This window comes from Notolepis coatsorum (genome assembly GCF_963971535.1).
Source record: "Notolepis coatsorum genome assembly, chromosome: 1".
NCBI classification, from domain to species: Eukaryota; Metazoa; Chordata; class Actinopteri; order Aulopiformes; family Paralepididae; genus Notolepis; species Notolepis coatsorum.
Genome location: NC_140165.1, coordinates 96,435,192 through 96,448,605, shown reverse-complemented (window position 1 = coordinate 96,448,605; position 13,414 = coordinate 96,435,192). Strand labels below are relative to the sequence as shown.

General features: G+C 43.8%; 1 protein-coding gene across 1 annotated transcript in view; it reads left to right on the top strand.

Annotated features, from left to right (window-relative positions):
- Positions 1–13,414, top strand: part of spag17 (sperm associated antigen 17) — a gene marked incomplete at both ends in the record, with an annotated part of 169,923 nt that overhangs the window by 19,452 nt on the left and 137,057 nt on the right. The window contains 2 exons of the mRNA XM_084332990.1: positions 105–268; positions 4,629–4,775. Coding sequence (XP_084189116.1) covers positions 105–268; positions 4,629–4,775 — 311 coding nt within the window. The remainder of the gene's footprint in view (positions 1–104; positions 269–4,628; positions 4,776–13,414) is intronic.

Here is a 13,414-nt window from a genome sequence, read left to right as displayed (position 1 = left end):
GAAATTACCTTTTAAGAGGGCCATCTCTTTTTTAAAACATAAATTAGGATATTTACACTGTGATAACATTTCCTCACAGTCCTTATGTCCCTGCTCTGCCCTAGACGGGGAGATGACTCTCGGCGAGCAGCTGGACTGCTTCTGGTCGGGTCTGGGGCCCGTGCTGGACAGAGCACCGCCGGCCTCCAGGCTCCACGACGTGGCTCGACTCAGCCACACCGTCCCAGACCCGCAGTGGCCCCTCCACACACAGGACCCCCAGCAGAAGGTGAGATCAGGATCTGGAGCCTGGACTCGTTCCGACGCCACGTCCGCTCCTATGGTGCAGACCCTAACTGTAAAGATCTATTCAAGATCGAGGAAAGATCTATTTTATTCAAACTTTTTACTAAAATTGCCAATGTGTTGCCAAATATTTTACAGCCACAAAAATGCAGCAAATTCACAAAAACAAACTCGCATTTACCCACTGTCTAGTGTCAGTCCTGGAGTCAAGAGCTCAGTTAATCAACTAGACTAGAAAATTAAAACAGGTCTCTTGTGTTTCTTATTTCTGTGGCAGGGCTATTCATTTGTTTACATTTGGATCACTGCTTGGGCCTCAACAGGCAGTGTTGCAACCACTATGTTCTTGACTAAGATACAGAGACGGCCATAGCAGTATTTTATTTTGAGTATAGCTGTGGTGGAGGTGGTGGTTGGTAGTGATTTTGGTGTTAATAATAATAATAATAATAATAATAATAATAATAATAATAATAATAATAATAATAATAATAATAATAATAATAATAATAATAATAATAATAATAATAATAATAATAATAATAATAATAATAATAATAATAACTTTATTTATATAGCACCTTCCATACATGGATTGCAGTTCAAAGTGCTTCACAGCAAATATCATAACACGAACATAGGCATACAATTAGCATACAGTTGACAGAATAAAAGCAATGCATAAAGTGCAGACATAAGAATAGGTATAAAATAAGTACAATAAGTACAGTGTTGCTCGAAAGCCCGAATAGACCCGGACCATTCACCAAATACAATGACCAAACATGAAACACCCCTGTGCGCACAAGCAGGTCAACCCCCGAGACCCAGCAGCCGCCGGCACCCACAACACGATGGGCCTCATGCATGAAGCGATATAAGAACAGATTTCGTTCTTAACTAGCATTTCCTCTTACTTTGTTCTTACCTGGGATTCAACAAAGTTTTCTTATTGTTGCTTTTTTCTCAGGCAAGAACAAACTATAAGAGTGGTCGAGAGCACTCTTACCGAAATAAGAAATTCGTACAAAAAAAAAAAAAAGCCTACCAAATACGACTTAAAAAACTTTTCAATAATAATAATAATAATAATTATAACTTATTGCGTGCGTTCTGTCTGAAATGGATTATATATTGCTGTTAGAACAGTTATGCTCTGGCCGCCCAGGCCATTGATTGATTGAAGATTTTATTAACAGATTGCAGAATGGGTACAGTACAGTACAGCTCAATACATACAATGTTAAGGGGATGCAGACCAGAGAAAGACTTTCGTCTTGTTTACATCAGGGTGCCCCATTTTCAATTCATAATGACATGTATGACATACACAACATACAGATATACAGATATATATCATGACATTTATGACATACACAACATACAGATATACAGATATATATCATGACATTTATGACATGACATACAGATATGCAGTATTGTATACGTAGCATAGAACGCATATTTAGAGATAGTCTATATCAGTGGTTCCCAAACGTCTCTTTTATGCAGACCACTAGATTGTTATCAAGAACATTTGCGGACCACCTCGTATGCAAACAGTAAAACATAAATAAATAAACAACTGACTTAAACCCAGTAATACACGAGACCCTCTTCTTGGAGCAAGTAGGTTTCGTCGATAATCCAATGTACAGTTACCCCCACCCGCCTACCCATCCCCCCCACCCCACCCAACCACCTCCAATGTACAGTCCCCCCCCCCACCCCACCTACACAAGCCCCCCCCCACCTCCTCCAATGTACAGTTTCTACATCAAATGTATATACTCTCTTTTTCTTTTTTTTACTATTTTTGTATCACAAACAGTACTGTATTTGTAGATCTGGTATGTCATAAATGTATAGATGTAGCAGTACTGTATCTGTATGTCATGTATGTCATATTATGATTAATTGAAAATGGGGGACCCTGATGTAAACAAGACGAAAGTCTTTCTCTGGTCTGCATCCCCTTAACAATTGTATGTATTGAGCTGTACTGTACTGTACCCATTCTGCAATCTGTTAATAAAGTTTTCAATCAATCAATCAAGCCAGTCATCAGCCTATATATGCAGAGATATTCAGACTCTAGATCTATTTGCAGAGCCTGATGAGTGGCAACCTGTGCGATTGGCTCTTGACAACGCAGTCGTTCAATATTGACAAAGCCTACAGTACTTTGCTGGAACGCGCAACTAGCCAACTACTATTATATTACTATATTAATACAGTATATTCTACTATATAGCTATAGGTGCTGTATGATGACAATACATTTGATTCCTATCTCATTTTGATCCATCGCAAAGCGCTCCAGCTCTTGAATACGTATTATCGTATTATAATGAGCCCGCGAGGCGTGTCTCTGTATGCAAATGACTTGCGCGAGAACTAGGGTTGGGCATCGTTTGGATTTGAACGATTCCGGTTCCTATTCCGATTCTCCATTTCGATTCCTGTTCTAAACGATTCTCCATTCCGATTCTTTGAGGTGCAGGTCAAAACAGGTCACAGCTTATTTCGCAGGAGATTTTTTTTAATTATTTTTTTATCTTAAATCTTTTTCATACTATTCACATTGTCAGTTGACTTGATAGTTTAATTTGGTTGCTGTACTGTAACTAGGGTATTAATTAACAAAGTAATTTTTTTTTATCACTTTCACTGCCACTCACGAGATATCTCGGGTTTCCGATAGTTATGTTGAAAGCCACTCACGAGATTTCTCGGAATTTTTTTTTCTTCTTTTTTTAGAGATCTGAAATCATATTGCATCACGCGAGCCTACCCTAGTATACCCGAGCGCCGCCGGCGATCAGATGTGGAAAAAAGCACCCCCTATCGTCTCCCAGATGACATAAGGAATTTTGGAATGGACTCAATGAAAATGGATGGGGAAAAAAATCCTGTACTCCACATTTTCCAGTCCACTGATGCAGCCGGGGTTATCACAGTTAATTCTGGAGCCTCTGAGACCCGCGGAATCATGTACTGCACTGTACACACGTTGGATCCATACACTTATCGATTTTTTCTAATGGTGATCAGGAATTGGAATATACCAGTTGGATACCATCTGATGTCAGGTAAGGAATCTATGTTATCAGTGTTAGGATAATCAGACTAATTTTGATGAAGATATAAGCTGTTTTGTGAAATGGGCTCTTTCGGTTTCACTGTAAAAGTCCAAGAGGAAATGAACACGGCGATTATCCGTGCGCGGCTCGAATGTGCTTGCGTGCACGTATAATATTGATCATCTAGCGTTTATTTGAAAACGATTCATAAATAGGCCGACAAATATCAACGTTCTGGAATATTCCAGTAAAAGACGATTATCATAGAATGGTCTAGAGAATGAACTGTTTTTTACCTCAAAACGGGTGCTTTTCAAAATGCTCTCAAACGGAAATGAAGCGATAAAAAACCAATCTGCCTTGACAGCACTGACTGGAAAAGGATTCGTTGATAAGCGACGGGCAGATTAGACACATAGCCATAATTTAAAACATAGATTAGGCAATATTAAGCGTAACATTGGCGCCGATGGTGGCATTGAAGCGCTAACTCTGGCGCCACCTCGTGGCACTCAAAGTGTTAAGAATCGAAATGAAGGGGAGCTCCAGTAGCTCACCGCATATCTCGGCGCTATTTCTGCGTCGGGGAAAACCGTGCTCGTCACGGATCTGGTGGACACGAGTTTGACTCCCGGACCCGCCGTCATTTATCAGAATGTCTTCCCCTGCTCTACATCCCGTTTCAACCTGTTTCTGTCGGTCATGCTTGACCAGAAAAAGCGATAAACGCTAAAAAATAAAGTTTAAAAAAAAAATAAAATCGAAATGCAAATATGTTACTTCCGGTTCCAGAACCGGAAGTTAGGAACCGGTTCCTATTAGAACCGGTTCTCTGTGCCCAACCCTAGCGAGAACGCGCATCCAGTTTAGAATGAGTGGGATTCACCATTCAAAAACCTGGGTAAGAACAGATTTGGACTTTAAGAACGGTTTGATGAATGTGGCGGTGGCTTTTCTTATTGTTCTCTTAACAGACAGGTAAGCACGAATATAAGAAAAATAATAAGAGAGTATTGTTGAATGAGGCCCAATGAGTTCACGATGAGTTCATCCCTTCCTGGTTTGGTTTGTATTCCTCTTGTGTGTGTGTCTGTACCCAGCTGGCTTTAGGGGGGTGTGTCTTCGAGGGCGTGGCCTGTGCTCTACACCTGTCTGACCTGTGTGTGTGTCTGTACCCAGCTGGCTTTAGGGGGGTGTGTCTTCGAGGGCGTGGCCTGTCTGCTCTACACCTGTCTGACCTGTGTGTGTGTCTGTACCCAGCTGGCTTTAGGGGGGCGTGTCTTCGAGGGCGTGGCCTGTCTGCTCTACACCTGTCTGACCTGGCGGAGGCAGTACCAGCACTACAGGGACAAGACCACACTCAGCCATGTTCCCACTGTGGTGAAGAGGGAGCTACCACCTACAGAGGTACGTTATAGTCCACACATACTTCATCACACCGGTCCCACTGGCACACGCACGCACGCACTCAATATTTATGAACATTGTATTTAATTTACTAGGTACTGGAAAAGACAGATACTGAAATTCACAATTCAAAACAAAATATCTGTATTTTTGCAGAATTACAGCCTACTTGTAAAAGTACATGTGGAATTCCCCTTTAATAAAGAAATCATAATTCCCTGTCTAACCGTGTGTGTGTGTGTGTGTGTGTGTGTGTGTGTGTGTGTGTGGTGTGTGTGTGTGGTGTGTGTGTGTGGGTGGGGGGGGGGTGCCAGTCGGACCAGAGCCCTCTCCCCATGAACCCAGGCACTAAGGAGGAGTTAGTTCGGAAAGGCAGTCCACCAGCCACCTCTCAGGGTAAAACAACTTTTTATTAGGCCCTCCGTGTGTCTGTTAGTGTGTTATGTGCGGGCATGTGTCTGTTTATCAGGTAATCTAAATGGTAAATGGCTGCATTTATATAGCGCTTTTATCCAAAGTGCTTTACAACTTATGCCTCTTATTCACCCATTCACTCACACATTCACACACCGATGGCGGAGGCAACTATACAAGGTGCCAACCTGCTCATCAGGAGCAGTTAGGGGTTCAGCGTCTTGCTCAAGGACACTTCGACACACTGCAGAGAGGAGCTGGGGATTGAACCATGAACGTTCAGATTACCAGACGACCTGCTCTACCTCCTGAGCCACTCTCAACCCCCCCCCCCCCCCCATCTGAAATACAAGTGAAAAGTGCTAAATGTTTTCAAGGAAACCCTCTTCATCAGTGAAGATCCTCACTTCAGCACCCATGTTCATTTTAATAATGTTAATGATAATAATAAGGTTAATGTTAATGTTAATGATCATGTTAATGTTACTGTTAATATTAATGGTAATTCTCACGCCCTTTTCCCATCTTTACTCAATGGTGCCAGTGTGACCGGTGTAATTAGACTGCGTTGTGTTTAAGATGGTGACAGACAGGGAGACTGTTGGTTGTCTTTAGCCGAATGATGACGTATTTAGGTTACAAAGACACAAAACTGTGATCGTTACCAAAAGCAAGTTTTACGTCCGGTAAACTACGACACTGTGTGTTTTACGTTAAAGAAATACCAGCAGGTTACCTAAGATAGACCTTACCTCAGTCAGAAAGTACTCCATAAATCCCAGTTGATCCCATGGCGATCGCAATTACTCGTGTATATTGGGCATGGCTACCATACAGGAAATAATAGCTCTGAGGCACCAAATCTTCCACCGATTGCTATGTTGTGATCCACTCCTAGGCAGAAACAGTCGGAGTGGATCACAAGACAAGTGATATCCCCAGTTCCCAGTTCAAAAGGTAGTACTGCCACCTGGTGAGATTCGATCGTCATTGCAATTCCAACGTAGGCAGAACGAGCCAGGGATACCTAGGGAGCTCCGGCTGAGTGTATAGAACGGGGATCAAAGGAAAAATATCAAAGGATTTAAAAACGAGTATACTCGTTATTGGCGCCCAATGAGATAATGATAATGATAATGATCATGTTAATGTTACTGTTAATATTAATGATAATTATAATGTTTTTATTTTTTTTTGTAAATGTTTTTTTTTCCACTTTTTCAAAACATACATGGAACAAGACATCACAATACAATAGATTTACGGTAATAATAATAGAGACACTAACAACAATAACACTAACAATAATAACAACAGAAATTATAGTAAAAATAATAAAGACATAATATAAACTATAAAAGTACATTATCAGACATGACAAAAGACAAACAACAAAGACATGGCTCAAATATTCACATGTTGTACTGTATATACAGCAGAAGTGGCGGTTAGGGAGTCAACTCCTGGTCCACGATAGCACCCAGTGTACTGATAAACTGTGTGTGGAGTGTGTACGTTTATTTTGTATATGTGTGTTTTATATGTGTGCATTTACTATGGATGTGTGTTTTATGTGTGCATGTTTTATATGTGTGAGTGCACGTGTTTCGTGTGTGTGTGTGTGTGCGAACAGGCATGTACTTCTAAGTACATTATGATACCCTCTGCAACGACCCAAAGCATCTACACACAAGACATTAGTGATCTCTAGGGAGGCTAAGAGTAATGGGGAAATCCGGCGAGTATAGTGGTGGATAGCGCAGGCCTAATATGAGATAGATATGGGTCCCATATTTCATAAAAAGTGTCCAACTTGGAGTGCAGCATACACGTGATGTATTCACAAGGAATACAGTCCATAATAATGTTGTGCCATGACCTCTTTGATGGGACCTCGTCCTTGATCGAGAACAACAGAATGTTTTTCCTAGCAGCAAATGTCAACAAATTGAACAGTCTCCTATGTTTGAAATTGGCAATATGAATATCTGGGAGGCCTAGTAAGAGGCAGAGGGGATCCAGTTCGATGGGGGTCTGGAATATATCGGATAGTTCTTCTACGATGTCGAACCAATAGCTCTGGAGCTTTACACAGGACCAAAAGCAGTGGACGTGGTTTCCAATCTCTATCTTGCATTTAAAGCAGAGTGGGGATGCATTGGGATCCATTTTACTCTTAAGGGCAGGGGTAATATGAATGCGGTGTAAGATTTTAACTTGGATAGACTTGGTGCGGTTGCAAACAGAGATTTCTTTTGCATAGGTCCATGCATCCTGCCAGTCCTCGTCCGTGATCTCTATGTCCAAGTCTTTTTCCCAGGACTGTTTAGTGACAAGGGAAGATAAAGATGAATTAAGGTTTAGAGTACTATAGAAGATAGATATTTGTTTTTTTAGGAATCTGCAAGGAGAGGGCTTTCTCCACCTGGAACTGTTCATTAACACTCAACACTGAGGTGCCCTTGGTGATAAATTGCCTAATTTGTAAGTATTTAAAAAATTCCTTTTTCAATAGGCCATACCGCTGCTGCAGCTGTAGAAAGGACATTAGGGTCTGGCCATCAAACAAGTGGCCAAGGTCAGTTATGCCCTGCGTATGCCAGGTCTTGAAGCCGCCGCCAATTTTGTCTGGCTTAAAGTCAGGATTGCCTACGATCGGGGTAAGAGGAGAGGTCAGCTTAGCTCGGCCCTCCACCTTACGGACAGTCTTCCAGGCCTTGACGAAGCATAGTGTGATGGGGTTAGAGCATATTTTCCTAACAGACTTAAAGTCTTTGATAAATAGTAGGTTCCACAGGGGGGGACTTAGATTGTGAGGATTCAATGTCTAGCCAGATTGATAGTGGGTCTGATCTGAACCAACCGACAAGTACCTTAAGGTGTGCTGCTAGTTGGTAATGTCTTATATTAGGTAGGTCTAGACCCCCATCTTCACCATCCATCTGTAATTTGGCCATTTTCAGACGCGGTTTCTTCCCATTCCAAATGAATGAGCTTAGCCAGCCTTCTAGCACCTTGATAACCTTGCTTGTCAGCAGCACTGGAATCATTTGGAGAGGGTATAATAGTCTGGGGAGTACGTTAATTTTGACGAGGGCTATCCTACCCAGCCAGGAGATTGGTAAAGGGGCCCATCTAACTAAGTCTGCCCTTATGGTGTCTAAAAGGGGGGTAAAGTTGGCCTTAAACAATGTATCATAGGTGGGTGTCACAAATACTCCTAAGTAAACAAAGCCGGAGGGCGACCAGCGAAATGGCAAGGGCTCGGGCAGAATCAGGATGGATTTAAGTGTCCCAAGTGGCATTGCTTCGGATTTGGAAAAGTAAATTTTGTACCCCGAGAAGGTTCCAAATGTGGAAATCATGCGGGTTAGACATGGAATGGAAGAGTCAGGTTTAGATATAAAGATCAGTACGGGGCGGCTAGGTGGTGTAGTGGGCAAGGCACTCGCCACCAGTGTGGAGACGCTAGGATTCACGTGTTCGAATCCAGCTCTCCACATTGTTTTTCAGTTTGGCTGGTCGTCCGCAGTAATACACATTGGCCGTATTACGGGGAGGGAAAACTGAAGGGTGGGGATCGAACGTTGTGAACAAGCGACTCCTACAAGTCGGTTGGTGCGCCTGCGCAGTAGAATCAGGAAGTGTCGGGGGCAGCGTGAGCCTCCCACGCGTTACTCCTCGACACTGAGAGATCGAGCTGCGCAGGTGAAAAGATGCGACTGCTGTTACCTCAAGTACCGGAGGGGACTTGTGCTATGTATGACTTAGTCCACATTGCAGCCGGCTTGTGGGAGGCAAGAAACAGCGTTCGTGACAGGGGAGGGTTGAATTGGATGATACGAAATTGGGATGGGAGAAAAAAAAAATGGAAAAATGGGGAGAAAAAGTGGATAAAAAAAAAAGATATAAAGATCAGTACGTCGTCCGCGTAAAGAGTGATTTTGTGCTCCTTCTCGCCCACCCTAATACCTGAGACCGCGGCTGACTGCCTAATGGCCTGAGCGAGTGGTTCTATGGCCATGTCAAATAGTAAAGGGCTAAGAGGGTCCCCCTGGGGATTCCCCTGTTGTAGAGGAAAGTTGTTAGACCTAAGCCCGTTAGTCAGAACCGCCGTCATCCGTGAGTTGTAAAGAACCTTGACCCAGTCAATAAAAGTGTTTCCTAGGCCAAATTCAGCGAGGGTTTGTCCGCGGGGTGGTCTATCTCATGAGTCATTTGGATGATATTAAGGAGCCGTCTCATGTTGTCGGTAGAGTTCCTACCCTTAATAAAACCAGTCTGATCTTCGTTAATAATGAAAGGGAGCACTTTTTCTAGGCGCATGGACAGGATCTTGGAGAGCAATTTTGGTCAGAATTAAGTAGGGCTATAGGCCTATAGGAGGCGCACTTTTCAGGGCATTTACCCTTTTTAAGGAGAAGGCAAATATTAGCCTCCCGTAGGGACTGGGGTAATATCCCAACATCAGAGGAATGATTAAGCATTGCCAGCAGGGGATCCAAGAGAATATGACCGAATTCCTTATAGAATTCGCATCCGGGCGCCCCAGTGGCGAACCACATAGCGCGCTCCCGAACCCGTCGTTATTTGCCGAATGTCTTCCCCCCACTCTGTCTCCCATTCCTCCTCTGTTTCTCCCTACTGGACTGCCCAGTAGAAATAAAGCGATAAAACGCCAAAAAAAAAATATTAAAAAAATAAAATCTTAAAAAAAAATAGAATTCGCATCCGAAACCGCTCGGGGCCTTACCAGATGGCATACCCTTAAGGGCGCACAGAGCTTCTTCCTTCGTAATTGGGGCGTTAAGGAGTAAGTTCTGATCTTTCGATACCTTAGGGAGGTGCAAGTCAGTGAAAAAAGCTTGCATGTCAGAGAGAGCACCATCGGGTCGTTCAGTCCTATAGAGTTGGGCATAGAAAGAGGCAAACTCTTTATTAATAGTTTCTGTGTCAAAGGACCCACCTGACCCCGTTTGAGTCCGAGATTGAGGCTATTACTTGGGTGTCAGCCCTCTTTTTTGCCAAGTTAGCTAGGCACCTGCCAGGCTTGTCACCATGTTCGTACATTCTCTGTCTGGCAAATTTAAGGGAGTATTCGGCGTCCTGGATCAGAAGAGTGTTTAACGCAGTTCTGGTGGCCGTAAGCTCTGTAAGCACAGCCAGGGCTGGGTTTGAAACATGTTGATTCTCAAGGTCGGCTAGTTTGGATTCAAGAAGTTTGCATTGTTCATTTTTCTTGCGTTTCTTGGATGATACGTAAGACATAATCAGTCCGTGAGAAAATACCTTGGATGTTTCCCAGAGCAGAGACGGGTTATCCGTAGAATGTGAGTTAATTGAGTAGAACATTTTAAATTCCGACTATCATCCTTGAGGAGGTATGGGTTAAGACGCCAACGTCTCGACAGCGCCCTCTCTTCTGACAAGGAGTAGACCAGATATTTAGGCGCGTGATCCGATAAAACAATACTTCCGATTGTGCAGGACGATACTAGAAAGAGCTTAGAGGAAGGGATGAAGAAATAGTCTATTCTACTGTTGCTCTTATGTGGGCAGCTAAAAAAGGTGAACTTCAGTTCGGATGGGCAAAGGGTTCTCCAGACATCTGAGAATCCGATGTCTGTACATAGGGAGGAGAGCATCTTTGCTTGCCTAGAGGGGGGAGCCAAACTGGGTGGGAGTTTGTCAAGAGACGGTATAAGGTGACAGTTAAAGTCTCCGCCCACAAAAGCATTCTCAGAGGCCAGGCCATTAAATTCAGTAAATACTTTGGATAGAATGTCAGGGGAGTAGCCTGGGGGACAGTATACATTCATAAATGTAATTTCTTTACCCTTAAGAACCCCTTTGATAATCACATAGCGACCGTGGCTATCTAAAGAGGAAGTTATGAGTCTAAAGGGGAGATTTTTATTGATCAGTATGGCCACTCCCCTACTAAATGTAGAATAGTTTGTGGCGAAGACCTGTCCCACCCAACTCTTTTGGAGTTTAGCGGTGTTGTTGGGTCCCATATGGGTTTCTTGTAATAAAGCAATAGAAACATTCTCCTTCTTTAAAAAGGTCAGAATCGCCTTCCTTTTCGCTAGTTTCTGAAGACCTCGAACATTCCAGGAGCAGAGCTTAAAGCTCTCAGTCTCAGAGTTAGCCGTAGCCATAGAATATTAGGGGGTGTGTAGACAGGGCAGACCTAAAAAGGCCTGTGGGCACACCAAATTCACCTATTTTAACCACTAAGCATATGTACCTAGAGCCATACATAAAACAAATATTTTCAGTAGCAGACATGTGTCCTGAGCCATACATAAAAAACATATAAAGGTGCGGGACCGGTGGGCCTTTCCCCAACAACACAGGGACTCACCATAGGGCCTAAAACCCTCAAACCTACCATAAGTAGATTACTCTCTCAGTGGCTGCTTGCCACACTCCCAAACATAAAAAAAAAAGAAAAAGCCTCAAAACGTAGAGTAAATGGAAAAGTTCACATTAAACCTTATAAAAACATGGCTAGGTTTAAACAAGAAACCTAGAACAGAAACCATAGCAAGAGAAAAAGGGGGGGGGGGGGTAAATAACCTGTATACTGCCTGACAAACGTGTGCAGTACGTCCACCAGGCCGGAAGAGGGCGATACTCTGCTGACAAGTCCGTTGTTTCCTATGGTTCACACAGAGTAGCTTGCTGCCTCGTCATAGCGCAATTAGGCCGCCGTGTCAGGAGAGGGCGCTGTGCAAAAGTTTGTCTGACATTTTAGCGGCCTAGCAGGTCAACAGCAGATGATGACGCCTCTGGCCGCAAACGCGACCATTTGCCATGTGTGTGGCTAGCAGAACGTAGCTGGAAGAGCGTGGCTGATGGATCCATGAGACCCCAGTCCGAAAAATTTGTACACACACACAAAAGAAAAAAAATGCATCACGGAAGCATTAAGCCAAGTCGTGACGAGACGTAAGTGACACGCATAGAAGTCCTAGGTCATTTAAACAAAGCTAGCGCTTAGCTCCCCGGCATATAGTGGATGTACAAAACAAAACAAAAAAATTAAGTGGCATTATGTAATAGTTATACAAAACAGACCAGGCCAACCCCCCCTTAAGTCAGACGCAGAGAAAAATAAAGCATCCAGGCGATACCTAACGTCACACAGTCAACCATATTTATAAGAACGAAGAAATATAGAGTGATATGACGCTTGGCGCGTTAGCCATAGCGAGGTGCTAACGGCCCAAAATCAAGCTACTACCGCGTTTGGTACTGGTGACGCCAGTGTTGAGGCCTCCCTTCGCCGGGTCTTCAAGAAGTCCACGGTGTCCTCAGGCGATGACAGATGTTTTCTCGCCCCGTCCTCGGTTGTGATGATAAGTCTTGCAGGGAACTGAAGAGACGGTTTGAGTCCTAGCTTGTAGAGGGGGGCCATGATGTCTTTGTAGCGGGAACGCTGCTCCACGACTTCGGGACAGTAATCTTCAAAGATTAGGACTGGTTTCCCTCTGTATTTCAGCGTTCCCCTCCTCTTCCGTGCCTCCCAGATAATCCTCTCTTTTATTCGATAGTGATGTAGGCGAACAATAACCACTCTAGGCCTGGAACCGGGTGCTGGCTTGGCAGTAAGGGCCCTGTGACACCGGTCCAGCTCGGGTGGCTTAGGGAGGACCTCCTTCCCCAGAATTTCAACCAGTACCTCCGCAAAAAAATCGCTGGGCCGGTCGCTATGAGCGGACTCATCCAGTCCTAAAATGCGAATATTAGACCGGCGACTCCGGGACTCGACGTTAGCTTAGCCTTTAGCTTGTCATTGCTCTGTTCTAGCGCCGTACACCTAGCCTCTAGCTCGTCCACCCTGCCAGTCCAAGTATTCAAGCCGTCTTCCACGGAGGTCAGACGCTCTGCATGGTCGTTAACCGACGTCCAGAGGCTGTCGAGTTTGGATTCGAGCGAGGCAGCGGACACTCTGATTTTGTTGGTTAAGGACTGCCTGAGCTCTTCAATTAGCCCAGCAATGGCGGTTATATCAGCGGGAGCGTCGTCCTTCTTGGATTCATTTCTCAGTTGTCTCGTCGCCATTATGGTTATTGCAGCCAAAATAAATAGGTAGAAACATAAAGGGGGTATATACAAAAAGGTTTAACCGAGTTGAAAATATAAAAAGAGGCTTTTAGGACTAAATATAAAAATACGGGAGTCACATCGTGGCAATGAGCGACTACTCCATCCTCGAC